Source organism: Cyprinodon variegatus, unplaced genomic scaffold (assembly GCF_000732505.1).
Source record: "Cyprinodon variegatus isolate N-32 unplaced genomic scaffold, C_variegatus-1.0 Scaffold6, whole genome shotgun sequence".
Taxonomy (NCBI): domain Eukaryota; kingdom Metazoa; phylum Chordata; class Actinopteri; order Cyprinodontiformes; family Cyprinodontidae; genus Cyprinodon; species Cyprinodon variegatus.
The window spans coordinates 1,239,784-1,259,304 of record NW_015150459.1 but is presented as its reverse complement, the minus strand read 5'-3'; the positions used below and the strand labels follow the sequence as shown (position 1 = coordinate 1,259,304).

Here is a 19,521-nt window from a genome sequence, read left to right as displayed (position 1 = left end):
GCATCTAATGTGGATCATTGAGGTGTCACAGTCATATTCAATTCAGTTCATTTCAAACATGCTTAATTATTCCTGAAAGGAAATTAAACATCGTTGTCTTATATTATTCTTCATTCTTCAAATTTTGAAGTTTTTAATGATACATGTGACTGCATGCATAGGCTGGATCTCCAGTAGTAGTCTGTCTTACAGTGATGCCAGAGTTGTTCACTATTTTCTTATACTTAGGGAAAACTCTTCTTTGTACTGTAAAGTCGTCTCCAAATGTTCTGGAGCAGTTTCAGGATCAGAACCGTCAATTGCTCTGACTGCTAGTTCAACAGCTAATGGCAGCAGCGATCTCGCTCTCCCATCAGACTCATATGCAACATCTTGTTGCAAACACTGAAAGACCTACATAGCATAGTTTTTTTCTAATTTTATATTTCATTTCAGGGATTTAAATTCAAACAATACTTATGAAGTGCCACCAGACATCCATCATGTTGTAATTTCTCGTGCTGATTTTGGCATCTACATGGCAATAAAAATCTACGTAAAGGCCGAGAATGACCTCGGAGAGGCAACTTCAGCAGAAATGGTTTTCAAACCGATAAGTGTAGGTGAGTATCAACATCAAATGGGAAAATGTAAATAAAAAACTCTGGCAACAACCTGGGTTTGACCAGCATATATCTAAATCAAGGTTTTATTTTTTAACGTTAACTGTTTTTTTTTTTAAACATGAACTATCTGTTGTCTTTAATGATGATAAGGCTTTGTTTTTTTAACTTTGCCTCACTGTCCAAAAATCTTTCTCTTATTTTTTTCTTAATCACATTGAAAAAAATAAATACAACACCCACCACTCTTTTAAGCAACAGTGTCAGTTTTTGTGTTGACAAAATGTCTCCTTCCCAAAGGTTAGCCGCTCTGTCTTTTTATTTACTGTTGTGTTGCCCAAATGATGGAGGTGGGCTAGATCTGTTATCTACGCAAATGACCTCATATTGCAGTGAAGTTGGTCGATTTTTTGCCGCTAATGATTGATATGTGACATTTTTTTAAATATGGAAATAAGGATAATTTCCCTTGACACCACTATATAATAGCTTTCCTGATAATGCTAGAAAAAAAAACAGAACATATTTGTTCATGCTGTCAATCAGAATTAAGCATACTTTGAGCGCTATGAGAAAATATAGCTGTAGTTGAAATGTGAATCAAGATTCTTATTTAGCGATAGATTAAAGGCATAATCAGCTGCTTTTAGGGGCTCAGTAAAGCTGTTGGGCTTGCCAAAGTTGTTTACAGCAGCCTTCTAATCATCACTAATAGAATTCCATCCATTAATGCCCCTCCTCTACTAATATGAAGAGTACCTGGGGTGTCATCCAGTGATGTTTTTTGTCACTGAACTATTTTGAAACATCCCCATTTCTTGTTTACGCTGTCTATGACGTATTTGAGGTAAATCTTAAAAGATTCCAAATAATGTTATTCTTTTTCAATTCCTTTTTGCATTTGCCATTAGTGGCCATCCTGCACAAATTGGTAACACTTTACGATAAAGTACAAATAAATTGATTTACTACTACAGAGCACCCGGGGAACTTACCAGCATTTAATCAGCACTTACAGGGCAACTACCAGCCAAGCCTTATTATGGGACTATGACTTAGTTACCTGGGGAACACAGAGTAACTAAGCAGGAACTAAAGAGTATTTTTACTTTACTTGAAGGTACACAAAAACATTAGTTACTGAGTTGACTCACAGTGTCCATAAAGTAATAGTAAGGCAATAATTTGGTGCATAGTAAATTTGTTTTTTGCAAGCTGTGACTTCACAGGTATAGGGTTTATTTAGAACCAGCACAAATAATGTCTCTAATTTTGTGGTAACGGACAAGCAGTCCTTTAATATGTACTGGTTAACTTCGCCAACGGAAAACTGTAGCTCTGCGGACATTTGCTGGAGAGTGTCTAAGTGTTGTTGCTCTAGTGTCTCTGTTTTTGTCTGCACTATTTGTCTGCAAAGAACCATTATATTAGTTCTTTAGTAGTTCCTCTTTGGGTTTTTTTCGTAACCGCCCATTTGTTACTGATTGGTTACTTTTTTTTTTTTTTGATTACGACACATTAGTTTCTGATAAGTTACTCTGTATTTCCCAGGTATTTAAGCAGTAGTCCCATAATAAGGCTGGGCTGGGTGGGCCTTAGTAAGTACCAGTTAACTACCCATTAGTTCCTTATTAGTTCTATTGGCATTGTCTTGTAGTTAATCCAATTTTGTGTACCCTATAGTAAAGTGTTAGCCACAAATGATAGGACCTACAAACTTTCTGAAGATCAGCCCCTTACTGTCTGTATGCTGAAAGAGTCACCTGATGGGCATCATTTGTTCTGCACCAATCTGTGTTAATAGGTTTTAAGGACCTTTTTCTATAACTACAGAGCTACAAGTGCAAGGCTAGCTATCAATTACTGTTGATTTTATGGGTGCCAATGATACAATATTGTAATTGCCAATAATTTTGTTACCAACAGTGAGTTAGGTTAATGGAAATTATTTTCATAACATCATTATTTTGCTGAATAAAAAAAGTAAACAAATAAATGTTTGAATTTTATTTCTGCAATTTTTATTTATAAAAAAGCCAAAGCAAGAAATGATTGCTTACTTTTCAAGCCTTTTTACATTAATTAAATATAAGTGCTAATGGCTCTATTATGGATCAATATGTCTTGAATTCAAGACAAAATTACTTTAATTTTAAAAATGTTTCTTTTACCATACAAAATGTAGAAAATGAAATAACCATACAAAGATATCAAATTCATGTTTGTTTCAAATAAATAAAATCTAAGGAAGTTTTAACATTTGCAGTTTCTGTGGGTTAAAAGCAAATGATTGTACTTCAGAAAATAAAAATAGAATTCTTGCTTTCAACCAAAGCAGATAAGCTCATCCAGATGGTTGGCCAATTCTGTGGGGAACGCAGAAATATCTTTAGCAGTAATGTTGTTTTTAAAGGTCAACTGGTATTTTTGTGTGCAATCAAAATACATCAGTCCAGATGGTGTCAAACTCTGAGTCCTTCTTTAAAATTATGCTTCTTGAAATACAAAATGCACTTTTAGAAAAATCTAATATGTTTGTTTTTCTGCCAGTTAAACTTGACCAGCCCAGTATTGTAAAAATTGGAGTGGTGCCTAAAAGGTTTGGTTGCCTACAACTGACATGGAAATTATCCAAGCAACAGGCTTGGTTGCATCACAACCCTTTCAACTTGGATATCCGACTGAAAACTGCTGACAGCAGCCAACCGGTGAGTTCAGCTCAAACTGTAAACACATCATGAGTTTATATCACCTCAGAACTGATCGCATTCCTGGATGCATCTTTTGAGATTAGAGCCTACCTGAAAATTAGAGCTTATCTAGCTGTGCTGAGGTGCTTGCATGATTTATTTACTTATTTATTTCTCTTAGATCCTTGTGAGCTATGTTAAATCACCCAAAAAGGTGGAATGCTGCTCTCTCCTTGATGGGACTCAATACTTGGCCCAAATTAGAGTGCAATGCGAGCAGAGCCCCTGGAGTGAGTGGAGCAGCAGCAAGTCCGGAGTCACCTTGGAGACCGGTAGGGTTCGGATCAATTAGCAACTATCTGTTTCCTTTTCTCTACATTTTTTGTCATCTTTTCAGTATATGCAAATGTCAAGTCGTGCATCTCTCACTGTTTTGCTCTGCAGCACAGGCTTAATTGAACTATTGAGTTTTGTTGCCTATGCAGACGGTGAATCTATAGACTTGTCTTGTAGAGAGACAAGTTTCAAGACTGACAGCTTTTTCTTTCTTTTCAGCTCCAACTGGACCCTTAGACTCATGGATGAAGGTATCAAAGAATAAAGAAAACAAAAACCTCAACATACAACTGTTCTGGAAGGTACCTAAATAATTACTTCAAGCCTGCAGAAAAAGTATTTGTCACCAAAGTTTCTACAGGATTGTATGAAGTATTCCTTTTTTTACTGTTTCAGCCATCAAAACTATTCAGTGCAAATGGGCGAAATCTGTCCTATGTTGTCTCACAACCAAAACTGCGCAGTAAAAGGAAGATAATGTGCTCTACAAGTGAGAAATGCTGTGCTTTCCAACCTTCTAAGGGTGCAAGGAAATTTTTTCTGAGCGCTGTGAACAGTGCGGGGAAATCTCACCCCACTGAAATCCGAATTTACCAGCCTCAAGGTAAGTCATGTTACTTTAAAAGAAAATGTACAGTGTTTTGCAAAAGTGCAATAGCCCTAATGTGTTATAACCACAACCCTCTCTGTGTCTTATTGCCATTTCCTTTGACGGATAAACATAAAGCAGTGTGTGTCGGTTTTTTTGTTTTTTATTATTATTATTATTATTCTTTTACAAGCGAAAGCCTAGAAAGCATGATATGCATGTAAATTAACCTAATTTAATTATGTAATGAAAAAAATAATACTGCACTCAGGATACAGAACCATAATGAAACTTGATGGTGGCAGCAGTGATATGGAAGCTAGTCAATCTTAATGCTTGAAGTGAAATAAACAGCCATATTGAAGGGAAATTTGTTAAGAAAAAAAGACCTGAGAATAATGGATGTTGTTGGCCTAAAGCAGAGCAACATTTAAATGGTTTCCGGTTCACCGAAGTCCAGTCCTTAAGAGCTGTCCTGCAGATTTTACAAGCATTCCTTCTGGCAATTGATAATATTGGTAAGTTTAGTTCTACACATTATCAGCATGGAACCGCTCCCTTCAAATCAGTTCAGGTAAAAAGAGCGAAATTTAGCAGAACCTTCTCAGCTGATTGGGAAACGGGGCACCATGTGCATGCCAACCAAAGATCTGTTTTAGCCACTATTGGTAACAAATGAAATAGCAGGAGACGCTATGAAAAACCACAACAACTTAAGCTTTTATGCTCTTACTGCTCTTCTTCGTCTAACATTTAATTTATGAGTGTTTGAGAAGAAGATGAAGGAGAGTAGCTCTTGGAGACTGGACTATGAAACTTGGTTTAAATCATAGCATATTAAAGTTTTAAAATATCCCAATTAAAGGCTAGGCCTAAATGCAATTGAAAAGCTGTTGCAAAGCCTTAAAATTACCTCTTCCACCTCAAAATGATTCACATTCTCTTTAACAATCCCATAATTTATACAATTCGATTTGCAGTTACATTGTCAAAAATGTATACATTTACGGTGCAATGTAAAAAGTGTTTTGGTTTACTGTTTTTTTCTGTTTACCTGAGCGGATTGTTTTTTTTTTGTTTGCTTTTTTTTTCTGTCAACAGCTCAGATGGCAATTATGGATGTCACAGCTGTTCCTCATGCTGACAGATCATTTCTGGTCCAGTGGACAGCTGATAGCAATTCAGATCTCATTGATTATGTGGTGGAATGGAAACCTTTACTAAATACAGACCTCTGCAAAATTAATTTTGAAATTGTGAATAAAAGCCAATGCAGTCTCATCATCACTGGTAAGTCGCCAGAGTTTGCTTACATGTTTCAGCATCAATGAGCTCTGTTGTGGTCACACTATCATCTCTCACTACATGAACTCAAATAATCTTTTATTGGCAAGATTCATTTTTTCTCCTTTTTCACAACCCGCCTTAACACTGTATTAGCTTGTGGCCACTGATCCACTCTGTGCTCTACGCTCTCATCTATAGGCAGCTTTGAGCCCTACAAGCCCTATGGGATCTCTGTATATCCCAGGTTTAAGGATGGGATCGGGCTTCCTCAGACTGTTAATGCATACTTGAGACAAGAGGGTAAGTCGCCAAAGACAAACTGGGATCATACAAAGAGCATGTAAAGGTGCAAGAGTCAAGTTGACTCAACTTTAAAGAAGTAGAATTAAGCAGATTTACATGAGCAGTGTGGGCTTTCAGGGAGCAGATCATATGTTATGAAATGTTGCCCTCTTGTGGAGAGAAAAGAATGATTAATTTGATTATTCATGTCCAAGCAATTTAACATAAATGGTCATTTCTTTAAAGCTCCATCAGTGGTTCCTGAACTTAAAATTAAACAGAACTGGAATTCAGATATTGAGATCTCCTGGGAGGAAATCCCTTTAGAGCAAAGGAATGGATTTATTAAGGGTTACAAAGTCTTCTACTGGGAAGAAAATGGACCTGTTAAAGGTAAGTTAAAGGCCTAAACTGCTTTGCTTATAAAATGTCTTTTTGTTTAAAGTTTTCTAAGCCTGGATTTTTTTTTTCCAGCTGTGAGCGCAGATGCAGAAGACAGAAGGGTGATCCTGAAGGACATCAACCCTGTATCTCTATATGAAGCTTTCATGATGGTTAGCACATTTGGTGGAAGCCTGAATGGGACAACAATCAGGTTTAAATTCACCTCATCTGGTTGGTATCATACTTTAATTTGTCAGTTTTAGAGTCAGTGAACTGTATTTATTTTTTTTCAATTAGATTTTAAATAATGATGTCATATTTTCTTTTTCAAGATCAGGCTACTATTGTGATCATTGCAACTGCATCTGGAACTGGATTGACAATACTGATCCTTTTGCTTCTACTGGCCTGCTTCTCTAAACACAAAACGTAAGCCCACAACAAAAAACGCACAAGACTAAGATGTAGTAGATAGAATAAAAATTATTCTGCCAGACTCGCATCTCAGTTCATTTATTTATTCATTTTATTTATACAGTTCCACTTTAAAACATATGTTGTCTTGAAGCACTTAATGCAACAATTCAATCAAATCATAAAGACCGATTCAAAGTTAATTGTAAACATTTTAAATGTATCCTAATTCTAAAACAATGCAATGGAGTCCAGTTTATTAGTCGAATTGATTAAAAAGCATCCTATCCAAGAAAACCCATCAGATTGCTTCGAGTCATTGACTTACAGCCTTTAATCTTCCTGGATGAGCGTGAAGCGACAGCAGACAGATGCTTGCATTGTCTAACAATAGAGAGGAACTCTACAGAGAGTATTTTCTGTTTAGAAAAGTACAAATTAATGGGAGTTGTTGCTTTCTTTGTAGTTAATTACCCGCTAACAGATTATGTTGGATTGTCAGTAAAATGTTCTTTTTCTAAATTGCTGTGTTAGTTTGTACCAGATTTGAGCAGCAGACGGTTTTCACGTTTTATCTTGTAAGTCCAAAGATTATAACACATAAAATCAAAGATTCTCCAGAGATTTATAAGTTTCTTTCCTACAGAGGCCATTTTTGCCAAGTCTCGCTCCGTATGATTTCATGACACTGAACTTAACTGTAAACAAATTAGATCTACAGTCCTTTGATAAATCTTATTAGGTCTATATTATTGATACTATTTGATATGTTAAAAACTCCTGGGAGGATTCTCCATTTTCCATGTTTTCTCCAGTTATGAGTATATAAAATTTATCTATTGAATTAAAATAATTATTCATGACAAAAAGACAATAAAGAAAATAAATCTATAAGGAGGTAACTGTTTTTTTTTTTGTTTTTGTTTTTTTACCAATTCACTATATGTTTTTAATTTAACATAGTTTCTTTCTTTTTACCAAAAGGATGGATCGGCGGTTATGGCCAGTTGTTCCAGATCCTGCCAACAGCAGCATCAAGAGATGGTCGTCAGAATCTACCCAGGTATGTGTATATATATATATATATATATATATATATATATATATATATATATATATATATATATATATATATATATATATATTTCTCTTTCTTTTTAGTGTCAGGAAATAATAACAAAAAAAAGATAACTTGGCTTTTTATATGGTATGTCAAGTTCTGGTTTTAACTGTATGTGCTATTCCTTTCTAGTTTAATATATAAGTTAATTTTTTTCTGTGCAGTTTTCTCATCCATCCTGGGACAACAACGAGCCAAATCCAATATACTTGTCCCATCTCAGCTTCCTGGACCTTACCACTAAACTCAGCAAAGAACAGGATGATATTTGGTTAAACAGCAAAGAGGAAACCAGTGATCTTCCAGAGTCTATTTGTGGCTCAGTGTTCATGCCTACATATTCAAGTTCAAACAGCGAGTCGGTTCATTATGCTACCATGCTTCCTTCGTCTTCATGCAGCAGCCCGAAACCGAACGAACCTGTCTATCTGCGCTCTGAATCCACGCAGCCCCTCCTGGAAGCTGAGGAGTCTTTGACTCCAAGACACTACCAAAATGTTCCATCTGATGGGATGCCAAAGGAGCAGTGCTTTTTTGGGCCTTGTGATGATGATATACCTGAAGAGCAGAACAACCAAGGCGTGATTTGGGATGATTTTCCTTTCCTACGAGCTTTAGCCATGAATGAGAGGGAACATAACTGAAGTTAATGTGCTGGTCACCAGAGTATGCTTGCAAAAATGTTGATGCATTTTATGTCTCCCCCTTGTTGTGATGACAATGAGCACACCCCGCTTTACCAACAAGTCAGATTTAATGTACGTTTGTAATTTTACTGTGGTGCTTTTTTTCATTTATAAATATACCTCATTGTGCATGCTGCTAGCAAACAAAACCACTGGTGCTTAGTCAGTCTGTGTCTTGATAAATGTATATTATCAAGTTTACAAAAACTTTACCATACATGATTGCAGGTTAGGTAACTATGCTCTTGTAGTCGTTTCCAATGTCTGATGATCAGCATCTGTTGAATTTATTTTAAATGATTCTTCTCTTTTCTTTTTGAACAGTGACTAAAAAAAATAGGCATGCATCTCACTTCACATTTTAACTGGAGGGAAAAAAATTATGTTTTTTACTGATTTAAATTCCAAAATCAATGTATATTCAATATTTGAAAAAGTGCATTATTTCTGTTTATTTTATTGGATTTGCCAAACTCGAAACTTTGACAATTGTAATTTTGCAAAGAAAAAAAAAAGAGAGTTCATGCAAAAGCAAAAAAAAAAAAAAAAAAAAGGTTTATATTAAGGCTTCGCTTTTTACACATCTTTATTATGGGAGCAAATCATGAAGGAAGCTAAAGCATAAACATAGCAAATTTGGTTGATAATTTCTAAAACTGTCATGTTGATACCCGGATATATTGCAGCTTGCAGAGAAAAAAAAAAAAAAAAAACGTGATCTGGTGGAAATAAAAAAAAAAAACACAAAAAAATGCAATGAAATTGTTCTGGTATGTCTTGGACACGTTTGATTGCTTTCCTCTAGATGATGATTGACATTATTTTTTATCATACTCATATTAAGCATGCAATAGTATGTAAGTAATCCAGTGATCTGTAAGAGGCAGGATGTTATTCTCTTCTAAAGGATAATTAAAGTGCTACACTCTGTGAAATGTTTTAATAGAATTTTTTTCAACGTTACCTCTGTTATCTGTTTAAAATGAATCTGATTAAATGTTTAGTTTAAAAAGCGATATACCGGTATGTTTGTGACTGGTCATCTTTTCATAGAGTTTGTAAACCCAATATGTTGTAGAGAATCCCAAAAAAGGAAAGCCATCTCCAGTTCTCATTTTTACCAATCTGCTGAATGGTGGGTAGTGCCATTGCCTTGCAGCAAGCTGGGTCTGGGTTTGATTCTTTGCCCAGGGTCGTCTTGCATGGAGTTTGCATGTTCTCTCCGTGCATGCGTGGGTTCTCTGCGGGTATTCCAGCTTCCTCCCACAGTCAAAAATTATGACTGTTAGGTTGACTGGCATCTCCAAATTGTCCTTAGGTGTGAGTGTGTGTGTGCATGGTTTGCCAGGGAGTGCCCTGCCTCGCTCATAAAGTGCTGGAGATGAGGCACTGGACCCACTATGACCCTGAAAGAACAAGTGGGAGAAGATGGATGGATGGATTTCATTTATTTTCATATATTTAATAAGAATTCTGATGAAACGAAAGACATTGTAAAGAAAGAAAGAAAGAAAGAAAGAAAGAAAGAAAGAAAGAAAGAAAGAAAGAAAGAAAGAAAGAAAGAAAGAAAGAAAGAGGTGCATATAAATAACTGAGCATGGTATAAAGCAAATATTTCCCATACTCTTATAGCTATAATTGTGAAGTTACCTGAAAAATACAGATACTACATTTCATTTTAATAAAAACAATCTGATCCAGCTGTCCATTGATCGTTTGTTTATTATTGAAGTGGAGGGAATCGTATCGATGCGCTCTGGGATTGTTAGGTGACGCCTAGCAGTGTAATCATTTTCCAGACTCGGCTAGCTATGTCTACCTAAAATGGCGGACCTCATGTAGGGGTCGGGTGTTATTACATGTCAAACTTAAAGCATCTTCATTAGGATTGTTTTCTGACTATTTATCTACATTATTAGCAATGTTTTCCAGTTGTGGCCTGCGGGCGCTTCTGAAGTGTTCTGTGGGTGTTTTCCGTGAAACCTCCGCGGTGTCAGCTAGACCCTGGAGCTGCAGCCGTCTGCCTCTGTTATCAGGACCAACAGTTAGCAAAGGTGAGCGAAAAATAATTCAATCCTGGATAAATTAAACGGTATTTTACTACGTTGAACGTGGTATTTATGATAAAAATGTTCTGACAAGCTGCTGACCGGGCTTTACTCTCCCTAACACTTTCACCAGTAGAGGGCGCTGTTGAGAGAGATACTGCATCATTTTTCAATGTTTATGTCACCTTATTGGATGAAAGTGTTCTCATAAAGCATGCAGACAGAGAGAGAAGGAGTTCAGAAAATATTGTTTATTTGATGTGTGTTTGCCTGGACAGGTTAGCTACATATTATAGCTGCCTTACTCTTCTTAATCAGATCAAAATGTTTTATAGAGTAGTATTTCTGGGTTATATAATGCAAATCCTCTTTTAGCTCCTCTTACTTTGGAAGATAACTTTAAATATTATGGTCTTGCAGGCTCTAAGATCATATAATACTGACCTCAAGTATGTGATACAATTACATAAAGGTAATTGCTAATTAAGGAACAAAGCAAAGATAATAATAAAGAACTTAGTGTGTGAAAAAGTTCAAGGTCACTTAAATCTGTGTGATTCAACAGAGCAGAACAACAGAAGCACAAGATAATTTTAAACTATTACTGTGTTTCACAGTTGATTTTTTTTTCTGTGCCCAAATTTAAATAACCATGAATAAATGTCACAAAATATGTTTCATGCATGTAATAATCATAATTCAATGCTGTAATAGAAGAACCCCTTTAGAGATGTTCTCTGTTACAGTTTTATCAAGTTTCAAATTTCAAGTCATATTATAAAAATCAATGTTTGATCATTTAAATAAATTTAATGACTTTAACTACTTCACCATGGAGACTGCCTCCATTTGACAGTACATTAAGGTTTCTTCAGTTAGTAATTTTGTTTTTTAATTTTGAGTGTTTTCACACAGGAAAGTCCTTTGGTCCAGATTAAAAGAGGACTTAAAAAAAATTTTTTTTGTTTAATTGCATTTATTGCAAGTGGACTAAAACGCACAACATACGTGTGATGATCATTGTTCTCATTGCTTGGAAAAGACTACAGCAGAACATAGTCCCAAAAATGGAGGAAAACTACTATGGAGGTTCTGTACTGAGGAGTTCTACTTTGCATATTGATGCTCTTATAAAATTTGCAAAACTATTGCAAGTATCTCAAGCAGCTCATTCAATATAGTTTTTAAATTTCATTTGTGACAGTGTTGGAAAATACATCCCACAAAATGAGGAATGTCCACTGCATGCTGGAAGCAGTGTTGCTAAGCAACAGACAACAGAACAGCTGGATTTTGTTACTATGCTTACTGCCACAGTAGCTTGTTGCATCTAAAGAGACGTGTGCTTTCTGTGGTTGGGTCAAACTGACTAGAGTTCATTGGTCTTTTTTTACACCTGTCTAAAAGGACTGGACCAAGGGGCTAAACAAACTCATCCGTTTAAAAGTGTGCCATTTAATGTTATTTAAACTGCCTATGCTGCCAAAGTGGGTGAATGGTAGCTACCGCAGCTGAATTTCCACTTTGTTCAAACAATACATGCTGGGCCATTCCTACATCACAATATTCAGGTAAAAAAACAGCTCAGTCAGACATAGGTCTCTGTACCCAGTAATCCTGCCCTCCTTCGCCTCAGAGGCACCGGCTTTGAGCATCTTTTTGCCAAATCTACTGCTCAAACTAATAAGGTTATGACCCAATGTAACTATCAGCAGCAGTCTGCTCAGTTCAGTTCAATTCAGTTTATTTATATAGCGGCAATTCACAACACGTCATCTCAAGGCACTTTACAACGCACCGGATCATCCAGTCAGATTGATTAAAAGTTTTCTGTGTAAGGAAAACCAGTTGATTGCATCGACTCATTGACTCAAATGCAATCCCTCAACACTAAGTTTGCTTGTAACGACAGTGGAGAGGAAAAATTCCCTTTTAACAGGAAGAAACCTCCAGCAGAACCAGGCTCAGTGTGAGCGGCCATCTGTCGAGGCCAACTGGGGTTCAAGGAGACAGAAGCAGAGATACAAAAGGCGGCCCCATCCAGGAAACACACAGCCAGGCAGACAAGCTCCGAGCCAGCTCCTATGTCAGAGGATGAAGAGAGCACATCCAGCCAGTCACAGACTTAGAAACAGGACTACAGAGGAAAAGCAGGTTGATCTCCAACATCTATAAACAAAGGTGTTGATGGCAGCAGCACAGCTTATATTTCTCTCCAGGATGGAGTCACAGCCAAACAGGAACAGAAGCTACTATGAGAAAAAGCAGAGAGAGCAGAACGTTAGAGATTGAACTAAGAGATTCTGCAGAGTGGGAGAATAGAGATAGAATGAAGGAAGCAAAATGATGAAATAGGGGTCCCTATGTCCTCCAGCAGTCTAAGCCTATAGCAGCATAACTATAGAGATACCTCAGGATAACCTGAGCCACTCTAACTATAAGCTTTATCAAAAAGGAAAGTTTTAAGCCTACCCTTAAAAGTAGACAAGGTGTCTGCCTCACGGACTAAAACTGGTATTTGGAGAGGAGCCTGATAACTAAAAGATCTGCCTCCCATTCTACTTTTCAATACTCACTGTCCATACTTCAAAATTAATAAGTTTGCAAAAGGCATCCTACTAGCAGTAGGGTGCTATGTTATATTTGCAATGTTCTTGTTCTTAATTATCTGACGATCTGTGTTTTTCTTCTGGGTTTATGTGTGAGAATTAGATTTGTTTTGGGGAAATAACCACTCCCTATTTATTGCGGCTTCTCATACACTAGAAATGTTTGCCAGATGAAGTTAATGTACCAAAACGTTGCAAATAAATATGACTCCCAGTGTTGTAAGATGACTCCCACACTTGGACAGTGTGGGAGTCATCTTACAACACTGAACAACTTTCCTTTAAATTGTTTCATTATAAACTTTAAGATAATTCAAAGTTATATTTTGTACTCTAATTTTAAGCTGTGTTACATCAAGTACCCCTGATTGCTTTTTGTACAGATGTTTGAACACTGTTCTTTGTTTACTTACCAAAAAAAAAGGAAAGCTTTAAAGTAGAGGTTTTGGAAGAATCCAAAACCTAAAGTCTGTGGATTTGATGCCTAAACATTACCATCGGTTTATCCCCTCCCCTGAAGGCTAACCATAATCCTAACGTTAGAGGAAGAAAACCTAAACCCAGGGTCAGATTTAAAATAACTTTTGTATTCCAGTTGGGAACAACTTATTTCAGGAGCAACTTCTGGTATGTTTTATTAGCATTGATTGTGAAAATGACAGCTTCCTGTCCTTGCAGTACAGTATTCATATGTCTGCCAGGAACTGAACACACTGACTAACCCTTCCACCCCTCATCTCCACAATCAGCCCTACCCTTCATTGTCTCATGGCACTGACCACTTTTTTCTCATTTATTTATATCTGAAGTGCCACATCAAGATGTAAATAAAGATGCATTGTGTCAGTGATCTAAAAAAATTAATAAATAAATGAATAAAATAATTCTGGGGCTTCCAAATGAAAGTTAACATCTGCCTAATATAACCTGGGATCTTTGGAATCTTTGGTGATTGCATGGAAGTAAACTGAATATTTAACTACAGTGGTTTGCCCCCTTTATCATTTCCTGTTTTTTTTTTTTTTTTTTTTTGCATGTTTGTCACACTTAAGTGTTTCGGAACATCGAACAAATTTAAACAACAGTAAGGGACAACACAAGTAAACACAAAATGCTAATTGTAAATGAAGGTGTGAAAAAGTGATTGCCCCCTAAACCTAATAACTGATTGGGTCACACTTAGCAGCAACAACTGCAACCAAGCGTTAGCGATAACTTGCAATGAGTCTTTTACAGCGTTCTGGAGGAATTTTGGCCCACTCATCTTTGCAGAATTGTTCTAATTCAGTTACATTAGAGGGTTTTCGAGCATGAACGGCCTTTTTAAGCTCATACCACAACATCTCAATAGGAGTCAGGACTTTGGCTAGGCCACTCCAAAGTCTTCATTCTGTTTTTCTTCAGCCATTCAGTGGTGGACCTGCTGGTGTGTTTAGGATCATTGTCCTGCTGCAGAACCCAAGTTCGTTTCAGCTTGAGTTCACAAACAGATGGTTGGACATTCTCCTTCAGGATCTTTTGGTAGACAGCAGAATTCATAGTTCCATTTATCACAGCAAGTCTTCCAGGTCCTGACGCAGCAAACAGCCCCAGACCATCACACTACCACCACCATATTTTACTGTTGGTATAATGTTCTTTTTCTGAAATGCAGTGTTCCTTTTACGCCAGATGTAATGGGACACACACCTTCCAAAGAGTTCCACTTTTGTCTCATCGGTCCACAGATTGTTTCCTCATAAGTCTTGGGGATCATTAAGATGTGTTTTGGAAAAATTGAGACGAGCTTTAATGTACTTTTTGCTCAGCAGTGGTTTTCTTCTTGGAACTCTCTTGGCCATTTTTGCCCAGTCTTTTTCTGATGGTGGAGGCATGAATGCTGACCTTAACTGAGCGAAGTGAGGCCTGCAGTTCTTTGGATGTTGTTCAGGGGTCTTTTGTGACCTTGGATGAGTGGTCGCTGCGCTCTTGGGGTAATTTTGGGCAGCCGGCCACTCCTGGGAAGGTTCACCACTGTTCCATGTCTTCGCCATTTGTGGATAATGGCTCTCACAGCTGGATTCCCAAAGCTTTGGAAATGGCTTTATAACCCTTTGCAGACTGATAGATCTTAATTACTTTCTTTCTCAATTATTCCTGTATTTCTTTGGATCTCGGCATGATGTGTAGCTTTTAAGGATCTTTTGGTGGACTTTACTGTGTCAGGCAGCTCCTATTTAAGTGATGTCTTGATTGAAAACAGGTGTGGCAATATTCAGGCCTGGGTGTGGTTAGAGAAATTGAACTCAGGTGTTAAAAACCACAGTTATAGTATATTTTAATGAGGGGGGCAATCACTTTTTCACAAAGGGCCATGATGGTTTGGATTTTTTTGTCTCCTTTAATAATAAACACTTTAATTTACAATTTGCATTTTGTGTTCACTTGTGTTGTCCTTGACTATTGTTTAAATTGGTTTGATGTTCCGAAACACCTAAGTGTGACAAACATGCAAAAAAAACAGGAAATGAGGTAGGGGGCAAACCCTTTTTCACACTACGGTACATAAAACTAGCGGAGGAAATGTTCAGCTGATATATAGGGGAAAAAAAACATCTTCGAAAAGACGATGGATATGATCTCTCAGAAATCCAATGATTATTTTTGATTATGAAAGGCAAGCACAATAAAAGGCGCATTCATAATTAACTTAATAATAAATTAAGGGTTCTGCAGATGGAAATAAAGTGCAATATTGATTTTGTCAGTTTTTACGAAGCCTGACAAACGCAACTGATGTGCTCTATTTTTCTTTTTTGTTTTTTTATGTCAAGCTTATCAGACCAAGCAATGTCTTTCATAGTTATCAGTTAAATCAAGAGAAGCTATGTCTTCATTTCCCCCTCAAATCTACCTCATTCTTATCATACACTTAATGGAAAGAGGAACTTTTGACATTTTACAGCCTAAAACCTGATGATTACAATGAAATTGTGTGATTGACAAGTTACGTTTTTGATAAGCATATCCATCTTCATGCATACACTCTATGCTCTGTAGAAATGGCTGTTGCTGCATAAAAAGGGAACTTGGAATCAGTTGCACATGTGGTTATGTTTCTAATGAGAACTAATCAGAAATTCAAGAAGCCACTTTTTTTATGGTTTTGATTAAATAGAAAACCACTATCTTGTCACCATCAGTTTTATGCACAGTGGTGCTATCAGAGATGCAGGACAGAAATGTTGCAATCATTATCTTGTGCTCTGAATAGGGTTCACTCAGTAACAGTCTTATCATATTGACCGGTTGCATCATCATCATCATCATCATCATAAGGTTATTGACGCAGAAAAGAAATCTGACTCTTAGTACTTAAAACAGAAAAAAAAGAAAAACATTTGTGTTGTTTTATCAAACTGAGACCACCATGAACTCCTAAGAAACTTTTTTTGGACTAAACTGACTATTCTTTTTGTATTTTTGTTCCGTTTTATTTGTCTTGATTCTGTTTATGTTTCAATTCCTGAACTTTTCTTACAAAAAGAGCAATTTTCTGTCCAGTACGCACAACTTAAATGTTTTTTTTCTTTTGTTTCAGGAGGATTTGCAGTTCCACATCCAGTGAGACACTATGCCAGGGTTGCAAAGAAGAAGAAGACTGGTATTTCAAAACAGCTTTTTGTTCTGTTACAAAACTACTAAGTACGCTTATTTCAGCTTTAGAAATCTCATGTGAGAATTTGACTTGTTTCAGGCCCAGAGAGCCAGCTTGGTGATCTTCCTCCAACTATGCTGAAGGCGGATTATGCAGCCGTCCCACTTGCTCAGTCGTAAGAAAAGCATTTGCATCCTACCTGAAAGCAATTCTAGATTAAAAAAAAACAAAACATATAAATATACAAAAAAGTGTCGTACAAAAGTATTTGCATGTCCTGTACTTTTTATATTGTGTCTTTATAGTCACAATCTTCAATGTTTTAGTGGAGTAAATAGTTATTTTTAACATACGATTAATTGGTTCATGTTTTAGTTTCCACATCCTTATCACACAACAGAGTATTTAAAAGTGGACAAAAACAGGTTTTTCTGTTACAATAATATTGAAAAATCAATATTTCTGTGTCAAGGAACTTTATTTTGACCACTAATTTATTCATCAATGTTGTTTATATGAACAGCAATTTGGAAACAGCAAAACAAAAGAGAACCTATAAAGCAGCGGTGTAAAATGTGGTTTGGGTGCACCTTGCTTTTGTGCAGTTGCACCAAGGAAAAATAAATTGGCCACAATGGTGCAACCAGAGCAAAAAATAAAAATCCTGCTGACAGTCAAAGAAACAACTAGCCAATATCATAGACTGTTTCAGCACAAGGTGTGCTTTATGTGAATACTACATGCTACATTTCTGCCTCCCAATTCACTATGCAGTCAGCCAGCCTTGATAATTTCTTTTAAATGCAGCTTTGAAAACAGTAAAAAAAAAATACATGAAAACAGTAATATAAATGACAAATGACTCAATAACATAGCAAGTAAGGCTGAAGTCAAATGATCGTGATTAATCAATTATTGTCATTAATCGTTAACCAATTTAGTAACCTCTTAATTGTTAACTGGAGTATAGGGACTTTAAAACATGCCTTTAGCTGACAGAGCAGCCCAATTAGAGCAGTAATTATACCAATATTGTAAAGAACATATAAGTTTAAAAAAAAATCTATATTTTCTTCTGTCAACATGCCCTATCCAGAACTCCTTAAGTGGAAATGTTTTAATTTCACCTGGTTTGATTTCATAAAAAATCTTCTGTCAGAAACCTTTTGCTATCCGATTATTAATCGATTAACTGAAAAAATAATCAATTAGCAAAATAATTGTTAGTTGCAGCTCTAATGACAAGTGAGACATTTATAGGGGGACAATGCAAAACAATAAACACTTCTCTTGTTGTAGTCTGAACGTATTTTAGTAGGATTTATGTTATAGTAGAAGTAAAAGGGAAATAAGCTGAGCAGTTTGCAAACTTTTTTTTTTATAAAAACACAAGAATTGCATTTAGAAGTTGTCAGATTATTTTTTTTTTCCCTTTTCCAATTTTTTTCCGATTCCTTTATAAAAACTGGATCTATTTCCTTCCACTCCACAGCTATGTTATAGATTTTGTTGATCTAATGATTAATAGTGTAATAATAGTTTAATAATTTCTGATAAAGTATGACATTGCTTTTCTTTTACAGGACAGATGATCTTGTCAAACGTCTTCTTTCATTGGAACTGGCAAGTCATGTAAGGATTTATAACTATATATCACTCTATAGTTTGACAGTTTCTTTTTAACATCTGAAGAGCTGCAGGTTCATATTTTATTTTCCTACAAAAGGTATCAACAATAGCTGAAGCTAATGACTCAAAATTGGGTGACATGATTTGCTAGTTAGGTTTAGAAATTGACCTAGAATTATTTCCATTCAGCTTTTTTCATATTTTTGTCATTTTCACATGCACTGTAAAGGGATTTTAGAACATCTTACATGCAGGAATCCAACTCAGCATTTGGTTTGGATGGCATTTTTTAAAGAGATTAGTAGGTGAGGGATTGATAAGCTTAGAGTGGGGATGTCACCTGTTCTTGCTTGAGAAAAGCAGCCCACAGCATAATACTGCCACCACCATGTTTCACCTGTGGGGATATAGTATTCCCTGCAGGCTCTTTGACCAGGTCATTCATTGTCAGTGATATATACAACTGTGATATTTGTCTCCTCAGAGAGAAAAGCTACAGCTGAAAACGCAGCAACTGATTGCCAAAGTTCAGAGAGATGAGAATGACCACAATTCAGTGGAAGTCCAGGGTGAGAAGCTGTTGGTGTTGCACGTTTTGACTCCAGTGAATGATATATACAGTCATATGAGCAAGTTTGGGCTCCCTTCTTAATTATTTTCATTTCTAAATATTTGGGTGTTTCCAACTGCTATATATATATATATATATATATATATATATATATATATATATATATATATATATATATATATGTGTGTATATATGTATTTATATTTATATTTAATAACTAATGGACACACTAATATTTCAGTATTGAATTGAGGTTTATTGGGCTAAAAGAAAATGTGCAGTAAGCATTAAAACTAAATTTGACAGGTGCAAAAATATTTGCACCTCAGCTAAAAAGAGACATTACGGTAATATAGACAAGACTGAGACAACTTTTTGTATCCTTCCCCTGAACGGCTATGTTGAACAATCTTTGTTTTCAGATCATTTGAGAGTTGTTTTGAGGTGCCCATGATGAATCTTCAGAGGAGATTCAAACAGGAGAACAACTTGCAACTGGCCACCTTAAATACGTTTTCTCATGATTGGATGCACCTGGCTATGAAGTTCAAATGTTAATGAAGTTGCCAAACCAATTTTGTGTTTCAGTAAGTCAGTGAAAAGTATTTAAGGGTATTCAGATTAATAAAATGATTAG

At 36.1% G+C, this 19,521-nt stretch overlaps 2 protein-coding genes across 2 annotated transcripts in view; both read left to right on the top strand.

The window, feature by feature from the left end:
* The first annotated feature begins 439 nt into the window (after window positions 1-439).
* Window positions 440-8,905, top strand: LOC107084721 (interleukin-6 receptor subunit beta-like). Its single transcript, XM_015374683.1, has 12 exons — window positions 440-602; window positions 3,153-3,310; window positions 3,474-3,624; window positions 3,848-3,930; window positions 4,025-4,232; window positions 5,319-5,507; window positions 5,703-5,804; window positions 6,033-6,179; window positions 6,261-6,401; window positions 6,503-6,599; window positions 7,569-7,647; window positions 7,869-8,905. The coding sequence occupies exons 1-12, from the start codon at window positions 518-520 to the stop codon at window positions 8,346-8,348; spliced, it is 1,920 nt and encodes a 639-aa protein (XP_015230169.1). The 5' UTR covers window positions 440-517; the 3' UTR covers window positions 8,349-8,905.
* A 1,294-nt stretch (window positions 8,906-10,199) lies between these two features.
* Window positions 10,200-19,521, top strand: part of mrps15 (mitochondrial ribosomal protein S15) — a 10,638-nt gene continuing 1,316 nt past the window's right edge. The window contains exons 1-5 of the mRNA XM_015374809.1: window positions 10,200-10,444; window positions 16,628-16,690; window positions 16,784-16,859; window positions 18,268-18,316; window positions 18,798-18,882. Of these exons, the coding sequence (XP_015230295.1) occupies window positions 10,312-10,444; window positions 16,628-16,690; window positions 16,784-16,859; window positions 18,268-18,316; window positions 18,798-18,882 (406 nt within the window). The 5' untranslated portion in view covers window positions 10,200-10,311. The remainder of the gene's footprint in view (window positions 10,445-16,627; window positions 16,691-16,783; window positions 16,860-18,267; window positions 18,317-18,797; window positions 18,883-19,521) is intronic.

Excerpts from the sequence above, each read along its gene's own strand:
- LOC107084721 (XM_015374683.1), top strand. The coding sequence starts at position 518 with ATGGCAATAAAAATCTACGTAAAGGCCGAGAATGACCTCGGAGAGGCA. Across the intron at positions 3,931-4,024 it reads ACATACAACTGTTCTGGAAG|CCATCAAAACTATTCAGTGC; the intron begins GTACCTAAATAA and ends TTACTGTTTCAG. Across the intron at positions 5,805-6,032 it reads TGCATACTTGAGACAAGAGG|CTCCATCAGTGGTTCCTGAA; the intron begins GTAAGTCGCCAA and ends ATTTCTTTAAAG.